Source organism: Ictidomys tridecemlineatus, unplaced genomic scaffold (assembly GCF_052094955.1).
Source record: "Ictidomys tridecemlineatus isolate mIctTri1 unplaced genomic scaffold, mIctTri1.hap1 Scaffold_623, whole genome shotgun sequence".
NCBI classification, from domain to species: Eukaryota; Metazoa; Chordata; class Mammalia; order Rodentia; family Sciuridae; genus Ictidomys; species Ictidomys tridecemlineatus.
Window position 1 is genome coordinate 232,910 of NW_027524288.1, and position 17,850 is coordinate 250,759.

The 17,850-nt window shown below is 39.7% G+C and overlaps 3 protein-coding genes and 1 pseudogene across 6 annotated transcripts in view; 3 read left to right on the forward strand and 1 right to left on the reverse strand.

Moving 5' to 3' along the window:
• Positions 1-669, forward strand: part of LOC144374220 (uncharacterized) — a 58,405-nt gene extending 57,736 nt beyond the window's left edge. For all 4 annotated transcript variants that reach the window (XM_078037145.1, XM_078037148.1, XM_078037149.1 and 1 more), the window contains exon 19: positions 1-669. In XM_078037145.1, coding sequence (XP_077893271.1) covers positions 1-299 — 299 coding nt within the window. In that variant the 3' untranslated portion in view covers positions 300-669.
• LOC144374221 (uncharacterized) lies at positions 662-14,665 on the forward strand. Its single transcript, XM_078037150.1, has 7 exons — positions 662-682; positions 774-861; positions 2,944-3,017; positions 7,808-7,880; positions 10,344-10,417; positions 12,041-12,122; positions 13,997-14,665. The coding sequence occupies exons 2-7, from the start codon at positions 819-821 to the stop codon at positions 14,293-14,295; spliced, it is 645 nt and encodes a 214-aa protein (XP_077893276.1). The 5' UTR covers positions 662-682; positions 774-818; the 3' UTR covers positions 14,296-14,665.
• LOC144374217 (replication protein A 32 kDa subunit pseudogene) lies at positions 5,376-6,857 on the reverse strand (annotated as a pseudogene).
• Positions 14,658-17,850, forward strand: part of LOC144374222 (uncharacterized) — a 14,009-nt gene continuing 10,816 nt past the window's right edge. The window contains exons 1-3 of the mRNA XM_078037151.1: positions 14,658-14,678; positions 14,770-14,857; positions 16,940-17,013. Of these exons, the coding sequence (XP_077893277.1) occupies positions 14,815-14,857; positions 16,940-17,013 (117 nt within the window). The 5' untranslated portion in view covers positions 14,658-14,678; positions 14,770-14,814. The remainder of the gene's footprint in view (positions 14,679-14,769; positions 14,858-16,939; positions 17,014-17,850) is intronic.

The window sequence follows — 17,850 nt, forward strand, 5'->3', positions numbered from 1 at the left end:
AAATGGGCCCTCTGTCTTCTCCTGTGTCTTCATCAAGCAAGCTCAAGTTCTCAAAACCAGAGGATGCAAGAAAGGAGGGCACACCAGTGTCCCCCGTGGGTATGGAAATCAAGAATGTTTTGAATGAGCCCTTCTGCCGAAAGTGTGTATGTCAGGCAATGGGTGGAGGCAAAGTTCTTGGATCAGAAATGGATGACCCCTTTCACTGGACTCTACACAATTGGTGCTCACTGACTTCTAGCACAACTGGAGGAACAGCTCAGGTGTTGGGAGTGCAGCGCACTGAAGAACTCCCATAGGTGTCAAGGAACATATGTGCCATCACATCTTTCCTCACTGTGCCTCTTTCCGGTGGCATCCATTCGCTTTCCTCTTTGATTTATGGCTATTGCAAAGAGTCTCAGGGTTGGAAACTTCACTGCTTGTGTTGATTCAACCTACGTTTCTGCCCCGGTTTAAGGTGGTACCATGCAGCCTTGTGGTTTTGAGGACCCAAAACCAGGAAATATGCACACAAACCCTAAAGGGCCCAAGGCTACCAAAGTTATTCCCAAAGTGAAGCATGAGTGTCCAGCTCCTTCTTAATATGAGACCAAGCTATGGCTGGTTTTGTCACATGCATGGCTAATTGACTCTGTGTCCCTTTTCCTTTTCAGGATCTCAGAGGGCTCCTTCCTTGAAGGTAACTGCACCTTGCGCTTCTCTTCCTATGACCTACACATTGCAGTAAATACACAGCATTTATTTGATATCATTTTCCCAAACCCATCCAGCCTCCCACTGCATTGAGACATTCTGGTGAAAGTACAGACCCAGAGATGAAGGGTGCCAGGAGGAAGGATGTCAAGACTATCACACCAGGTACATTTTGCACTAGGAGTTCTTTGGAAAGGCGTCTATGGACACACCTGAAATGGTGGCATTATGTGAAAACCTCTGAAAGGCTCCCATTCCTCATTCTTTGGTATCCCCCATTGGAAGGGGAGATTGGATACAGAAAAGGCCAATGTCAACGTGGGCATTCACGTTGGTACAAAATTGCCTTTATCAACCTGAGAAAAATACCATTCAAGGCAAGCATTAACTCGGTTGTGTGTAAACCCCAAGATCCACCACTGGATTTAGGGATTTATAATCATGAATGAGGAAGCTTAGGCTAACGTGCTGCAGAGTTTCCAGATGTGCAGTGGACAGCTAGGCGGGAGTGTCAGGCTCCTGAGAGACTGAGGTCCATATTGGACTTGGACACAAAAATAGATGATGAGCCAGTGAGACATATGAAGAAGACACATAAAAACAATCAGATTGCTTGCCACCACGACACCCACTGTACTCTCTGATGGCTCACACCCATATTGTGCTCTATGCACGGATTTACTCCGTCAGTGACCTTTTCCTTCTGTGTGCTTTATTCTGCACTCACTTAATATGTTACATCACTATATGTTTCCCCTCTCCTCTTTCCAAAAAGAAATATTGTATTATTGGGTCATAGGCAATCACTTCCTCGCATGGTCTCTGAGGCTGCCCATCCAGAGTTCCTCCTTCAAGACACTGATGCCATCGATCCTATTCCTATTCATGCCTGTAATACTCATTTTCAAGGGAGCGAATAGAACCCAGGACCTTGACATGCGAAGCAGTTTCTCTACCACTGAGCCTGAATGCCAGCTCAGGACATCACTCGCCAAACATGAAGAACACTTTCCTCAGTGTAGGCAGCTGAGCAGCACAGAAACCAGATGGTGAACACAAAAACCTGAATCCTGTCCTCTAGTTCATGTCCCATCTGATTGCATATGTTCTATAGACTTGTGAAGTGATCTCCTGTTCTAGGGACACAGATTTTTAGTTGAATTCACTTAAAAAGCTCATTGTTCCCTCGCACTGACGACTTGCTACTTGGTGTCCTCTACATGTCTGCATCCCTCCCCCCAGTCCAGGTGTGCATGGATATTCTATTGGGCGGTTGCCTTCTACACATTCGCCACCAATTTCGCACAGGCCCCTCACATTCCATGTACCCAGGGGATGTGTCATGTTGTTCTCCCTACACTGCACATATGAGGCATGAACCTGGGTGTACCCACGTTGCCTTTATGCACTGATATTTTATGCACGTGATGGTCCCAGTGTTGTCAAGTCAACTAGAAACCTTTCAGAGTGTAAATTGGGCCTCTCTCAGTGTATGCATCCCTGTCCCCTCTCCTTTCGGTCACTTGACACGACTCCAACTGTAATGGTTTTGAGCCATGCAGATGCCATTGAATCATGGTCTGTTTCTCTCCCTTGCAAATCCCTTCCTTGCTGTCACCATTTCCGACCCCTGGCTGCCCCCCCCCACCCCCGAGCTCACTCATTGAGACACTGCTCTGGCCCTACCTGCAGGAACACCACCACATCTGAAGTCTTTTATCCACACTAGCACTTACCAGGAGCTCAGTCAACTATCAGGTCAAGTAAATCAAGACTCTTGGCAATGGTGACTGATACCATTGACTGAGGATGGGACCCATAATGTTGTTCCCTGCAACCCAGAAATCGTGATGATCCAGAACTAAGGGAATCATCCAGTGGAAAAACAAGTAAAGAGCTAGCCAAGGAGCAATGCAAGAAACACCAGTGTGTGTACCTAGGAAATTTATGTCAGCTTCATCCAATGGTTTTCCTAATACCTAGAATAGGATCCCAAGGGAGAAAATCCAGTGGCAGAGTGTTTGCCAAGCATGCCAAAGTCCATGGGTTCCATTCCAGGATCACTCACTCACACACAGTAGCAATGTAAGTAATAAAATCAGCATTCAGCTGAAAGTGAAGCTGCAGGTAAATGCATGTGTGGGAAAAGAGAAGTGAATTACTGTTAGACCTATGTATTTGCATTAGGACACAGCATCCCTGTTCAGGATGTTCTAATTCATTTATGTCAATCTGCATATTTGTCAGCAGAACCACATTTCCATGTGAAGGCAGAGGAAGCGGGCACAACCCTTGGTGGTTCCAAGATGCGGAAGCCAAAGGTATGTAAACATGTCCATTTCCCTTCCTGGCTTCCCAACACTTGCCTTGCTCTACTCATGGACAGTAGGCCCCATGAAATGACCTCTCTGACTATTCTCATCAAGCCGAGATCATCACTGAGTCCTTAGGTCTAAAAACACTTGGAAAGTTTAAGAATGTGCAAACCATTTCAGAATTCATGGTACCTTATTGAACTAGTTGCTCCTTAGGTCTGAGGCCTAAAATTGCTTGGGGTTTTCTGCTTCCATTTGGATAACCACCTGAAATGATCAATGACTTATGATCAAATATTAGACTGATTTAACAGATGGTTATTATGATGAACTAATGAAAAACACCAATGGCGTGGTCCCTACTTGTGGCCCAAAAGGTTAGGATTATACTACTAGCCTCTAATCAAGGGCCATGGATTTCAAGAGGCCTTGTCTTCAGTGTCTATTCCCCATGAGAGAACTGGGTCAATTCTGGAACACAGCTTCCTGAGCATTCAGGCAAGAGAGCCATGAGAAAATGGGGGAAGGGGCAAGAATAGGAAAGGAAGATGTTAAAACATTACTGTTGACACAAGAATAGGATCTTGTATCTCCAAGATCCAAGAAACTCCCCCAAAGGCTTGCAGAAGTAATAAACAAATTGACAAAAGGAGCAGGATAGAAAATGAATATTTAAAAGGAAAGAAAGAAAGAGAGAGAGAGGGAAGGACAGAGAAAAAAAGAAAGAAAGAAAAAAGAAAGGAAAAAAGAAAAAAAGGAAGAAAGGGAAAGAAAGAAAGAAAAGAAAGACACCTTTGCTTTCCCATAGATCCACATTGAATGTTCGGACTATGCAATCAGGAAAGACATTTTCAATCCCATGATATTCTGAGTTGCCCTGCTAGATTCTTCCACACTCTCTTTGTGCCTGTCTGCTGGCCTATTCAATTTTCATGTACCAGGGGGTCTGAAAAGTAAAACTGTGGCATTTGCTGATAATGGATGGAACAGGAGACTATCATTCTAAGGGAAATAAGCTAATCCCCCAAAACCAAAGGCCAAATGTTCTCTCTGATATGCAGATGCTAACTCACAATAAGGGTGGGTGGGTGGGTAGGGAAGAATTGAAGTACTTTGGATTAGACAAATGGGAATGAAGTAAAGGGAGGAGGGATGGGAACAGAAAGATAGTAGAATGAATCAGACATTCATTACATTCTTATGTGCATATATGATTACATGACCAATGTAAATCTATATAATGTACAACCAGAAGAATGAGAGGTTATGCTCCATGTATGTATAATATGTGAAAATACATTCTACTGTCATGTATAACTAATAAGAACAAATAAAAAAAGAAATATATTGATGATAAACTCTTGTTTTCAGTTGGTTAAAAAAGCAAATAGTAGTATGAGCAGATGGTATCTAAACCATTTAGTTTTGAACAATGGTAAAAATGCAATTAATTAGGGAAAAAGTAAATTTGATGGGAAGTTAGAATAGACCACAATTTTATAAAGTGAAAAAAGAGAATGCAGAAGAGCAGTAGCAGGCAATGTTTATTCAGAGGAATGGGAAAAATAGAAAAATCATAGTGTTGGAGAGAGGGAGAGAGAATATTAGAATTTGGCCAAGAGTAGAAGAAAATATTGGGAGAGAAATAGGTAAAATATACACATGAAAATAATAGAATATCAAACAATCCAATAAATCTGTACCTTCACAAGGCAATGCTAGCAAAAGAGAATTACATTAAAAATGCTAAATATGAGATAACACAAGACAAATATGTGTGTATATATATTATATATGATACAATATATATCAAATTATTATATAACATATCATATATAATATATATCAAATTATATAATAATTTGATTATTATACAAATAATCAGAACAGCCAGCATATATATCCCCCCCTCTCTCTCTTTCTCTCTCTCTCTCTCTCTCTCTCTCTCTCTCTCAACACACACACACACACATGGAAGGAATAAGATAAAATTGTTAAAAAATACATATAAATAAAGCTACCTTCTGATGTGATGGAATTTTTCTTAAAAATCTACATTATCATTAATAATTTATTTCTTAGTGTTCTTTGTTTCTTGATTTTTTTACAGTCAATTTTTTAAATTCTTTGTTTAGCTGTTTGACAATGTTGATATGTAAATAGAGTTGTTGTGGAAATAGAAAACTTGTTGGTTTCTTATTGTATTGTTCCCTCATGTTACTTGTGTTAATATACTGTTTGTGCATGTATTTGGATTGATTTTTCATCTGATATTTGATGTGAGTCATTGTATTGAGATTTCTCTGTTGAATATGTCCTGAGATATAGTTTTTTTTGCAATGTTTTATTTAACATTTCTTCTCCTCCTCCGTCCTATAATGCTAGCATGCTAAATCTCATTTTTATATAAACCCATCTTCAGCAGCAGACAAGGCAAGAAGGGGAACAAAAGTGCAATTTTGAAAGTAACCATAGAACCAGAGTGGGAAACAAAAATAGACAGAGGGCAGTGGGTTCCTTGGTTGGTGCTCTGCCCACAGACCTTCATCCTGCTCATTTGAACAGAAAAACTTCAAGAACAGAAACTCCCAGGTGTTAAGTAAATGCCTAACTCTCTTGGTAGCGCATCTCTTCTAATCCCATCTACCCTGGTATCCTAAGGAGCTTACTTGAAACTTGAGAAATTCCATCCTGGTTTACATCCCTGTCAACTGTCCATCTCCCTTTGAGCTTCAAAACCACAAAATACAAAAACAGAAAAGCAGTCAGTAAGTTTCAAGCCAGCTAAAACTCTTTACAGATGAATCTCCTTCTTTGAAGTCACTTGATCATATATATACAGAGCTGGAGGCAATGGACTGTGCAAAAAGATCCAGCTGGAAATATCTCAGGTACCCAGTGAAATCCAGTTATTCTGCATCTGTGGATTTAAAGTGATCGTCATCCACAGTAGAATAGATGTGTCCCTCGTTGCTAAGAAAATCCACAGCTTGCTTGACTGAAGCTACAGGCATGTGTTGGAGCCGAGTCCTGAGATCCTGAAAGTTCAACCCTTCGGGTCTTGGGCAAGCCTTTATCAAATTCAGCACTTGGTTTTGGACCACAGTGAGGCCATTTGTTGGCATGATGCTATTCCCACTGAAGTTTCCTGCTTCCCCCATTCCTGGATTGTTGATAGATGCTCTCCCTACTGAGGGCTGGCTGTTGGATTTGCTCAGCACCATGTGCGCATTGACTATTTCCAGGATATATGTGGTAAATTCATTCATATCCTCCAGGGGCATGATCTTAAAGGCTACCAGGCTCTTTTTGTTCTGAAAGGATCTCAGGTGGCCAGCCACTTTCACATATGTTTCTGGAGGAAGTACAGTATTTTCACCACTGGTGTCATCTGTGTCCACCCACTGGCAAACATCCATGGGTGCAGCTGTCATGCATCTTTTTTGTAAACAATATTGGTTGGAGCCTTGATTATTCCCACAACAGTGACCTGTGAAATTTCAACATTCCCAGTTTTGAACATGTCATCAACCAGAGTAGCAGAAAGCAGCTGAGATATGGTACAGGGTACAATGTGCTGGGCTTGGGCTCTTGATTTCTTTTCAGCCTGGGAAGGTGTCGGCGATCCGAAGCCTCCCGGGGACTGAGTGTAGCTGCTGGCTCCCCCAAAGGTGGTGGAGCTGCTATATCTTTCAAATCCACTATTCCACATGTCGGTTGCAATTTCTTTGGGAAAGAAGTCCAGAAAGTTCCGGTTTGGTGGGCTCGCCCAACTCCTCAGAATCCCGCTGCTGCGACAACCTTGTTTCTACTTTTTTCTGGCGCCACCAATTCCTTCCCGCGAATGACAGAGCCAGTGAGCGCCAAGGACGTTTCTCGCTGCCGCCAATCAACGCTCACGAATCCTACGCTTTGTCCTGAGATATAGTTAAGTCATATTTTCAAAGCTCTGACTCGATGTGATAAAGTGATAGGATCATTCATTCAAAACAATTTCTAAAAGAATGTCACCAGGAAGAGCAACAACTTCAAAGAAAAGCATTTGTTGATGTGTAAGAAAATATGTTTAAAATGATGACTCTAAATTATCTAACCAATGTGAAGAGAGTGTTAATAATGCAGAAAGCACAAAAAAAAAATGGTGTAAGTAACTCCAAAATTAATATTCCAAGATAGAAGAAGTTAAAAAAAAAATTAAAAAATGAAGGAAAAAGTGGTGGAAGGTAAAATCTACAGGAGGAAAATGAGGGTGAAAATTAAAAAGGGAAATGATGCAAATAGAAATGAGAGATGAGAAAACAAGTACAAAAACATTGAAAAAAGGAAAAGACAATGAATAGATTAAAAAATAATGATTAAAGATATAAAAAACTAAAAAAAATTCAAGACCTAGACAATTTTTCCTTGCTGATGTAATTAAAAAGTGGATGCTTATTTCTACAACATCTATTTTTAGAATTAATCAGTCTTCTGGGTTTTCTGGCTAGCAACTATGATCTCCTTATTTGTTCTCAATTCTAGTCCAAGAAGACTGGAGTCTCTAATGTGACATACCCTCCTGTATGCCTACCAGGAAGTGTTACAGAACCATTTTCAGAAGCAGAAATAAATTGTCTTGAATATTGGCTTTGTGTACATGGAAATATTTGTTGGGCTGCAGTAGGAGCTGCCCAAAAACATGCACAAATTGAGACTGTGGAGCATTCTATACTGTAAAATTAAGCTTGCCATATTACCTATCTTTTGTTTGAAATACACAACATTTATTTAATATATTTTTTTTCAAAATCATTTAGGCCTTCCTTGAAATAAATGATACTCCTCCAAATCAATCAGTATGGATGAAGGATGCAAAGATACTTAAATCAGGTAAATCTGTGTAATATGAGTTCTCTGGAAAGATGTGTATGAAAACATTTGAAATGTTTGCAGTCTGTATACTTTTAATTCATTTTAAAACTTCATTTTATACTGGCACTGAAAACTTTGTATCTTGTATCTGGAAACATTTCCCCAGTTCAGGTTGATATCTTGTTTATTTTGTACCATTGCCTTCACCACTGTTTATGCTTATGTACCTCACATTGCTCCTGCCCATGGCATTTGTAGGGTTCTAGCTACAGTGCAAATATGAGTATGAACCATTGTGTACAATATGATAGTCCAAATATTTTAATTTTTTTTAGTTGTTGATGGAAAACTTTTATTTATTAATTTATATGTGGTGCTGAGAATCGAACCCAGTGCCTCACACATGCTAGGCAAGCACTTCACCTTGCCCTACAACTGCGCTACAACCTCAGCCCTAGTCCAAGTATTTTAAAGTTAACTATAAATCTTTCTTTATACAAATCATGCCTAACTCTGTATATTTAACCCTTTCCCTTGTCTTTAATGTTCCCTGTCATTACTCCTCATTAATCTCCATATTTTTGACATAGAATTGTTGTCTTTTTCTCTTGCAACTTTCATGCTCTCACCATTTCCTGCCCATGGCTATTAACCACACACCATAAGAAACAGCTCAGGCCACATTTCTGACAACTTTTATCCACACTAGCACATTCCAGGAGCTCAGTCAATTGTTAGGTCACGTAAAGATTGTTGACAAAGTTGACTGATACATTTATTTTCTCCAGCACATGAGTAAAGAGTGAAATTTGTAAATGAATAATTTACAGAAGAAGTTGTGAAGAATCAGTAGAAGAAATTAATAAAGTATTAAGAAAGGACCAAGCAAAGAAACACCAGACTATGTACATAGGAAAGTGATGTCAGAATCATTCCACTGTTTCTGCTCCATTCTGTTCATTCCCCTTTTCTAATCTAACTCCTAGTTTACTCCCACCCATTGTTGTGTGTTAGCATCTACATATCAGAGGGAATATTTGGGGTTTTTTTGGGGGGATGGGGTTATTTCACTTAAATCATATAGAAATACTAGTTAGGATCCTAATTAGTATAAGATGTACTCTGAATTTGTGTAAATATGTCAAAATACAATCTAATGTCATGTATAACACAATTGAACAAATAAAAATTATATGTACTTTAAAAATACTCACAAAGCTGGGCTGGGGTTGTGGCTCATGGCAGAGCATTTGCCTAGCATGTGGGAGGCACTGGGTTTGATTCTCAGCATCTTGTACCAATAAATGAAAGAAAGGTCCATTGACAACTGAAAAAATATTTAAAAAAATGCAAAGCAACTCAGGTTTCTAGAAATGGGCAGAAAATCTTCATAGGACCTCATTATCCTATTATATTATCTGTAGTACTTATTTTGTTCCAATTAGTTATACATGACAGGAGAACGCATTAGACACATCATGCAGAAATTGAGTATAACTTCTCATTCTTTTTGTGTACATGATACAGAGAGAGTTACAGAGGTCATATAATCAAATATGCACAAAGGATAATAGTGATTCTTTTGATTCAGGAGAAATGAAACTGTTGGACTCTTTAATCTTAAATGTAAATCTTAAATACTTTATTGTTTATCCAGTCTTCATTAACGTGTAATAGATATAAAAACAAAAATAAAACAAACACCACCCTATGTCAGCAGAGAAAGACATAATTAAGCAAGACTCCATAAAAGTTCTGAGTCATAAAAGAAGAAAAGAAATCTATCAGAATAGAAGACAAAAACATTTCAGATGTGAGGAAATTGGCATAATTGATAAAGGTGTAATGCTATCAGTCATGTTGGAAATTACTAGTACTGAAGAGGGGCTGTTTCAAAATTCCTCTTCTGAGGCAGAGCCTAGTAAACAGTGTGAATTGTCATATTTCTATGGGATTTTAAAATTTTGTTTCTGAGGACTTTCCATTTGTTTGAGTGGTAAATCTTGGACATGCTTGTGTGCATTGAACCTGGTGACTTGTAGTTGCTCCCCAAGAGGTTTTTAAAGTTTTGGATTAGTCTCAGTATTTCCTAGAGAAGTCAATAATAGCTGGGTGCAGTGAAGCACATCTGTAATCCCAGCTATGTGAGGGACTGAGGAAGGAGGATTGCAGCTTTCAAGCCATCCTGGGAATGCTGAGTGACAGTGTCTCAAAATACTATTAAAGACCTAGAGATGAAACTCAGTGGCAGAATATTGCAATACATGCACAAGTCCATGGGTTCATTTCCAGGAGCACACCCACTCACACACAGTGGCAATATAAATTTAATAGTAAATATTCAGCTAACAGTTAAGCTTAATACAGATATGGGAAAATATAAATAAATTATTGTTAGATATACTTATCTTTATTATGCTAGAGGACCCATCTTTATAATTGTTCTATGCCATGTGAGTAAATCTATACTTTCATCAGCAGAACCACATTTAGATGTGACACCAAAGGAAGGGCAAGATACTCTTGATGGTACTGAACACCAGCAGTCAACAACGGTATGTAAACATTTAAATTCAAGTTTCTGACTTCCTATACTTATCATTGCTTTCTTAATGAAGAATAAGTCAAATAAAATTACCTTTAAAAGCAAAGTTAGAATAGGAATATCATCAATTATTTCATAGTTCTGAAAATATTCAAACTGGTTATGAATCTTCAAATAATTTCAGAATTCATGGTAGATCACAGATCAGTTTCATCCTTGGGATTGAGGAGAATTTTTTTATTGTTTGTGCTTCCATTTGGCTATCCTCCTTAAATGATCAATGAGTTATGATCAAATATGAGAATAATTGATAGCTGGTTGAAATTATGAACAAATGTAACAGCAGTGGCCATTGAATGTATTCATGTTAAAGTGTGGTCACATCTCATGGTTCAAATATTTCATTGTGTCTTAACTTCTGTTGACTCAGCCACACTCTTTGTGTGGGTGTCTTCCAGCCTAGAGAAGTCAGGTCATAGTGGGTCTTGGAACGCTGAAATCAAATGCCTGGCTTTTCTGATCTCTCATGACTAAAACCAAGAAAATAAGAGCCCTAATGAAGATGGGTCCTGGCCAGGCACTCTGAAACTGCAGGGAAAAGTCTTCATTGCACCTGTGCTCCCTTGACTTGTCAGGCAGAATCCAGGTCCCTTCTTGCTGAAAACCATTTATTTAACTTGAGTGGCATGAGCTTTTGTTGAAATGGCTGGGATTCCCTCACTGGGCCTCCAGGAGGACAACTTTCCCTCTTCACCCTAACCAGTTTTGTTCTGACACTAATGCAGTCTGATTCTTTGGTAAATTCTTTTATAGAACCCAGTACTTCTGGGTTTCATCTGGTGTCTGGCTCTCTATATTTATACAGCAGTGTTTTATAGCATCACCTCAACATACAGCCACACACCAGTTGAACTATGTCAAATCCAGGGAGCAGCTGACAAGCACAGTGTGCTTATGCACTCCCATTTTTCTCCCTTGGTACACTTTTCCTAAGTGGAAATTGCTGCATACTCTCCCCCATAATGTTCGCTGTTATATACAGCTAAAATAAAGGAACATTTTTCTTACTATTTTGGTACTTTTTTAAATGATTTTTCCTCTCAGTAAAAATTTTCCCAAAAGATATTAACATTTCTGAAGTCTTTGATTAGCTAAAATGAAGCAAATGTGAGAATGCTCCATTTCTGCTCCGCATACAACAATTCAAATTGTCTTATCAAATATTAGTGTTAACACAAAATACTTTGTCTTTAAATGTTTCAAATGTTTAAAGCTGTCTAACATCAAGTGTATTTCTAAGAATATTTTTAAATATTCTCTTATTTTTGGTAGAAAATATTGAGTATGGTTAGGTGTAGAGATGTTATATCTTTGTGAAGTTATACACATCATTTAGTATGTTGTCAGTGAATGTTTTCTTCTGTCTTTGCATTCTTGTTTTCGAGTCCTTAGCCATAACATTGAAAGTTAAGCTTAATTGGAGAGGATATACAAAATTCTTTCAAATGTTTAAGTTTTAAGCGTGTACTTGTCTAGTATATATTCTTATTGATTTTAAAAGTGGAAATTTAGCTGTCTGCATTTAAATAGTAATTAAGACTCTGCAACTCAATACTGACATTAATTTTAACAGCGCATCTGTGAGATTTGTTCACCAAAGTGCTTTGATCATTTTTCTTTGGATGCACTTCAAATGAAAAAGCATATTGTGGAAGGTAAGAGCCACATATTTTTAAAATGTTTGTTGGACAAAATATTTTTTAAAAAAATTCTAAGCAGTAAATATATTTGAGTAATTGAGGATATGAATGTACTAAATACTTGGACCAAAAGGGAAAGGTAATAGGGATATATCTTCTCATGTTTTAGTGACAGGTAAAATTCAGAGTGTGATCAGATGATCCAAACTATTAATTCTATTTCAAAGCCTGATAAAAGCAATGTTGGGAAATACTGAAGAGAAAAGTAGAAAGTGGAATGAAGAATGAGCAAAGCAGAGTGCAGGGAGTAAATGGATAAAAAAGAACCAGATGTGCACTCTGAAGGGGAAAACTCAGGTCATACATTAGAAAGAGGGAGAGCAGCATATGAAAATTGTGAGGAAAATATATGAGTTTCCAGTACCAAACCTGGTCTGAAATACAGTGCTATTTTTTCCCACTTTTCTTTTCTTCCTATTGGTGAGAATGGCATTAAAAATGAATTACTAGGTCATCCAGAGCTACCTTGCGTTTACCACAAATAAACATAAACCTATATGTTCCCACAGCCATATACATAATTTGACAACATATACAATGCTGCTATTTCCAATGACAGTAGATAATCCACAGGATGTGAGAATGGGGATTAGAGCAGACTTGGTTATGGAGTGATCACCAAAACCACAACCTCATGAAATGTCCAGTGGACATATTGAATCTTTATACAGATTCAATTTGGGGGACAGGGTACAGAGGAGCTTGAGGCTCGAATGAAAATATGAAATTAAGGTAGAGGATTTAGTGTTGGACTGCTATAGGCCAGATTTCTCCAGTTCTATGAGTTATTTGTTGGAGATGAGGTTCAAAATACACATTGCAATTCAGAAGGTCTTTGATTCTGCATTTCCAATGCATTCTAAGGTGATTGGAATGTTCATGGTCATTAAACCACATTAAGAGAACTAAGGTAATGGATTTCTATTTCAAGAATGCTCAGGGAAGAGCAATGTGATGATAGCTGAGGACAAAAACCAGATGAATGGAAGGCAAATATTTTGATTTCATTTCAGAACATGCTTCTTGACAAGGTGTAAGAATAAAGAATAAGAACAAAGAAATATTATTTGATACTGTACTGAATTGGGAAAGAACTAATTAGAAAGGATTCATAAACAGAACCTCAAACACAATGATGAAGAACAAAGTGTAAGAAGTTCTTTTTGAAAACCTGAAGAGTAGGTGCAATGATGGAGAAAAGAAGAAAGATATTTAGGCACATAAGGAGATAAGGATGAGGAAGGACAAAATGCATTTAATCTGAGTTCCTTCAAAAACCTATGACTACTATTTGTTCATAGATGTTTTAATAAAGATGAAAATGGTAGAATGGGGTCAAATGTGAGAAAGTCATTTCACTCTGAGACACTTTCAGGAGAGGAGCCTGCATTTTGCAGGGAAGTTAATGGTTCACATGGGATAACAATGATTGTAGAAGCATTGGATGTTTTCAAAAGACAGCACTCATCTCATTCCCAACTCTGGGAAGGGGGAAATAGTTCGATGGAATCCAGGGCTTTCAGCAAGCTACAAAGGTGCTCAACTCTTCACTGACACAGGACATCATTCAGAGATCATTCTATGAGAGGCATTTCATGAAAATTCTTGAAAAATGGCCAAGATATAGGAAAGTAGATTTATTAGAAAAAGAAGTCTTAATAGAACTTATATTTTGAGTGTCCAAAGTCTTATTTTTAATGGGCCTTCCCAAATGTTTTAAGTAGGGAAAGTTATCGGTGGAAAATACTTCTGCAATCACACAAAATTGACCATTCCCTTTGCATTACCATACTTTGAGATATTAATCTTACCATCCATTGCTTTCTCAGAAATGGGCCCTCTGTCTTCTCCTGTGTCTTCATCAAGCAAGCTCAAGTTCTCAAAACCAGAGGATGCAAGAAAGGAGGGCACACCAGTGTCCCCCGTGGGTATGGAAATCAAGAATGTTTTGAATGAGCCCTTCTGCCGAAAGTGTGTATGTCAGGCAATGGGTGGAGGCAAAGTTCTTGGATCAGAAATGGATGACCCCTTTCACTGGACTCTACACAATTGGTGCTCACTGACTTCTAGCACAACTGGAGGAACAGCTCAGGTGTTGGGAGTGCAGCGCACTGAAGAACTCCCATAGGTGTCAAGGAACATATGTGCCATCACATCTTTCCTCACTGTGCCTCTTTCCGGTGGCATCCATTCGCTTTCCTCTTTGATTTATGGCTATTGCAAAGAGTCTCAGGGTTGGAAACTTCACTGCTTGTGTTGATTCAACCTACGTTTCTGCCCCGGTTTAAGGTGGTACCATGCAGCCTTGTGGTTTTGAGGACCCAAAACCAGGAAATATGCACACAAACCCTAAAGGGCCCAAGGCTACCAAAGTTATTCCCAAAGTGAAGCATGAGTGTCCAGCTCCTTCTTAATATGAGACCAAGCTATGGCTGGTTTTGTCACATGCATGGCTAATTGACTCTGTGTCCCTTTTCCTTTTCAGGATCTCAGAGGGCTCCTTCCTTGAAGGTAACTGCACCTTGCGCTTCTCTTCCTATGACCTACACATTGCAGTAAATACACAGCATTTATTTGATATCATTTTCCCAAACCCATCCAGCCTCCCACTGCATTGAGACATTCTGGTGAAAGTACAGACCCAGAGATGAAGGGTGCCAGGAGGAAGGATGTCAAGACTATCACACCAGGTACATTTTGCACTAGGAGTTCTTTGGAAAGGCGTCTATGGACACACCTGAAATGGTGGCATTATGTGAAAACCTCTGAAAGGCTCCCATTCCTCATTCTTTGGTATCCCCCATTGGAAGGGGAGATTGGATACAGAAAAGGCCAATGTCAACGTGGGCATTCACGTTGGTACAAAATTGCCTTTATCAACCTGAGAAAAATACCATTCAAGGCAAGCATTAACTCGGTTGTGTGTAAACCCCAAGATCCACCACTGGATTTAGGGATTTATAATCATGAATGAGGAAGCTTAGGCTAACGTGCTGCAGAGTTTCCAGATGTGCAGTGGACAGCTAGGCGGGAGTGTCAGGCTCCTGAGAGACTGAGGTCCATATTGGACTTGGACACAAAAATAGATGATGAGCCAGTGAGACATATGAAGAAGACACATAAAAACAATCAGATTGCTTGCCACCACGACACCCACTGTACTCTCTGATGGCTCACACCCATATTGTGCTCTATGCACGGATTTACTCCGTCAGTGACCTTTTCCTTCTGTGTGCTTTATTCTGCACTCACTTAATATGTTACATCACTATATGTTTCCCCTCTCCTCTTTCCAAAAAGAAATATTGTATTATTGGGTCATAGGCAATCACTTCCTCGCATGGTCTCTGAGGCTGCCCATCCAGAGTTCCTCCTTCAAGACACTGATGCCATCGATCCTATTCCTATTCATGCCTGTAATACTCATTTTCAAGGGAGCGAATAGAACCCAGGACCTTGACATGCGAAGCAGTTTCTCTACCACTGAGCCTGAATGCCAGCTCAGGACATCACTCGCCAAACATGAAGAACACTTTCCTCAGTGTAGGCAGCTGAGCAGCACAGAAACCAGATGGTGAACACAAAAACCTGAATCCTGTCCTCTAGTTCATGTCCCATCTGATTGCATATGTTCTATAGACTTGTGAAGTGATCTCCTGTTCTAGGGACACAGATTTTTAGTTGAATTCACTTAAAAAGCTCATTGTTCCCTCGCACTGACGACTTGCTACTTGGTGTCCTCTACATGTCTGCATCCCTCCCCCCAGTCCAGGTGTGCATGGATATTCTATTGGGCGGTTGCCTTCTACACATTCGCCACCAATTTCGCACAGGCCCCTCACATTCCATGTACCCAGGGGATGTGTCATGTTGTTCTCCCTACACTGCACATATGAGGCATGAACCTGGGTGTACCCACGTTGCCTTTATGCACTGATATTTTATGCACGTGATGGTCCCAGTGTTGTCAAGTCAACTAGAAACCTTTCAGAGTGTAAATTGGGCCTCTCTCAGTGTATGCATCCCTGTCCCCTCTCCTTTCGGTCACTTGACACGACTCCAACTGTAATGGTTTTGAGCCATGCAGATGCCATTGAATCATGGTCTGTTTCTCTCCCTTGCAAATCCCTTCCTTGCTGTCACCATTTCCGACCCCTGGCTGCCCCCCCCCACCCCCGAGCTCACTCATTGAGACACTGCTCTGGCCCTACCTGCAGGAACACCACCACATCTGAAGTCTTTTATCCACACTAGCACTTACCAGGAGCTCAGTCAACTATCAGGTCAAGTAAATCAAGACTCTTGGCAATGGTGACTGATACCATTGACTGAGGATGGGACCCATAATGTTGTTCCCTGCAACCCAGAAATCGTGATGATCCAGAACTAAGGGAATCATCCAGTGGAAAAACAAGTAAAGAGCTAGCCAAGGAGCAATGCAAGAAACACCAGTGTGTGTACCTAGGAAATTTATGTCAGCTTCATCCAATGGTTTTCCTAATACCTAGAATAGGATCCCAAGGGAGAAAATCCAGTGGCAGAGTGTTTGCCAAGCATGCCAAAGTCCATGGGTTCCATTCCAGGATCACTCACTCACACACAGTAGCAATGTAAGTAATAAAATCAGCATTCAGCTGAAAGTGAAGCTGCAGGTAAATGCATGTGTGGGAAAAGAGAAGTGAATTACTGTTAGACCTATGTATTTGCATTAGGACACAGCATCCCTGTTCAGGATGTTCTAATTCATTTATGTCAATCTGCATATTTGTCAGCAGAACCACATTTCCATGTGAAGGCAGAGGAAGCGGGCACAACCCTTGGTGGTTCCAAGATGCGGAAGCCAAAGGTATGTAAACATGTCCATTTCCCTTCCTGGCTTCCCAACACTTGCCTTGCTCTACTCATGGACAGTAGGCCCCATGAAATGACCTCTCTGACTATTCTCATCAAGCCGAGATCATCACTGAGTCCTTAGGTCTAAAAACACTTGGAAAGTTTAAGAATGTGCAAACCATTTCAGAATTCATGGTACCTTATTGAACTAGTTGCTCCTTAGGTCTGAGGCCTAAAATTGCTTGGGGTTTTCTGCTTCCATTTGGATAACCACCTGAAATGATCAATGACTTATGATCAAATATTAGACTGATTTAACAGATGGTTATTATGATGAACTAATGAAAAACACCAATGGCGTGGTCCCTACTTGTGGCCCAAAAGGTTAGGATTATACTACTAGCCTCTAATCAAGGGCCATGGATTTCAAGAGGCCTTGTCTTCAGTGTCTATTCCCCATGAGAGAACTGGGTCAATTCTGGAACACAGCTTCCTGAGCATTCAGGCAAGAGAGCCATGAGAAAATGGGGGAAGGGGCAAGAATAGGAAAGGAAGATGTTAAAACATTACTGTTGACACAAGAATAGGATCTTGTATCTCCAAGATCCAAGAAACTCCCCCAAAGGCTTGCAGAAGTAATAAACAAATTGACAAAAGGAGCAGGATAGAAAATGAATATTTAAAAGGAAAGAAAGAAAGAGAGAGAGAGGGAAGGACAGAGAAAAAAAGAAAGAAAGAAAAAAGAAAGGAAAAAAGAAAAAAAGGAAGAAAGGGAAAGAAAGAAAGAAAAGAAAGACACCTTTGCTTTCCCATAGATCCACATTGAATGTTCGGACTATGCAATCAGGAA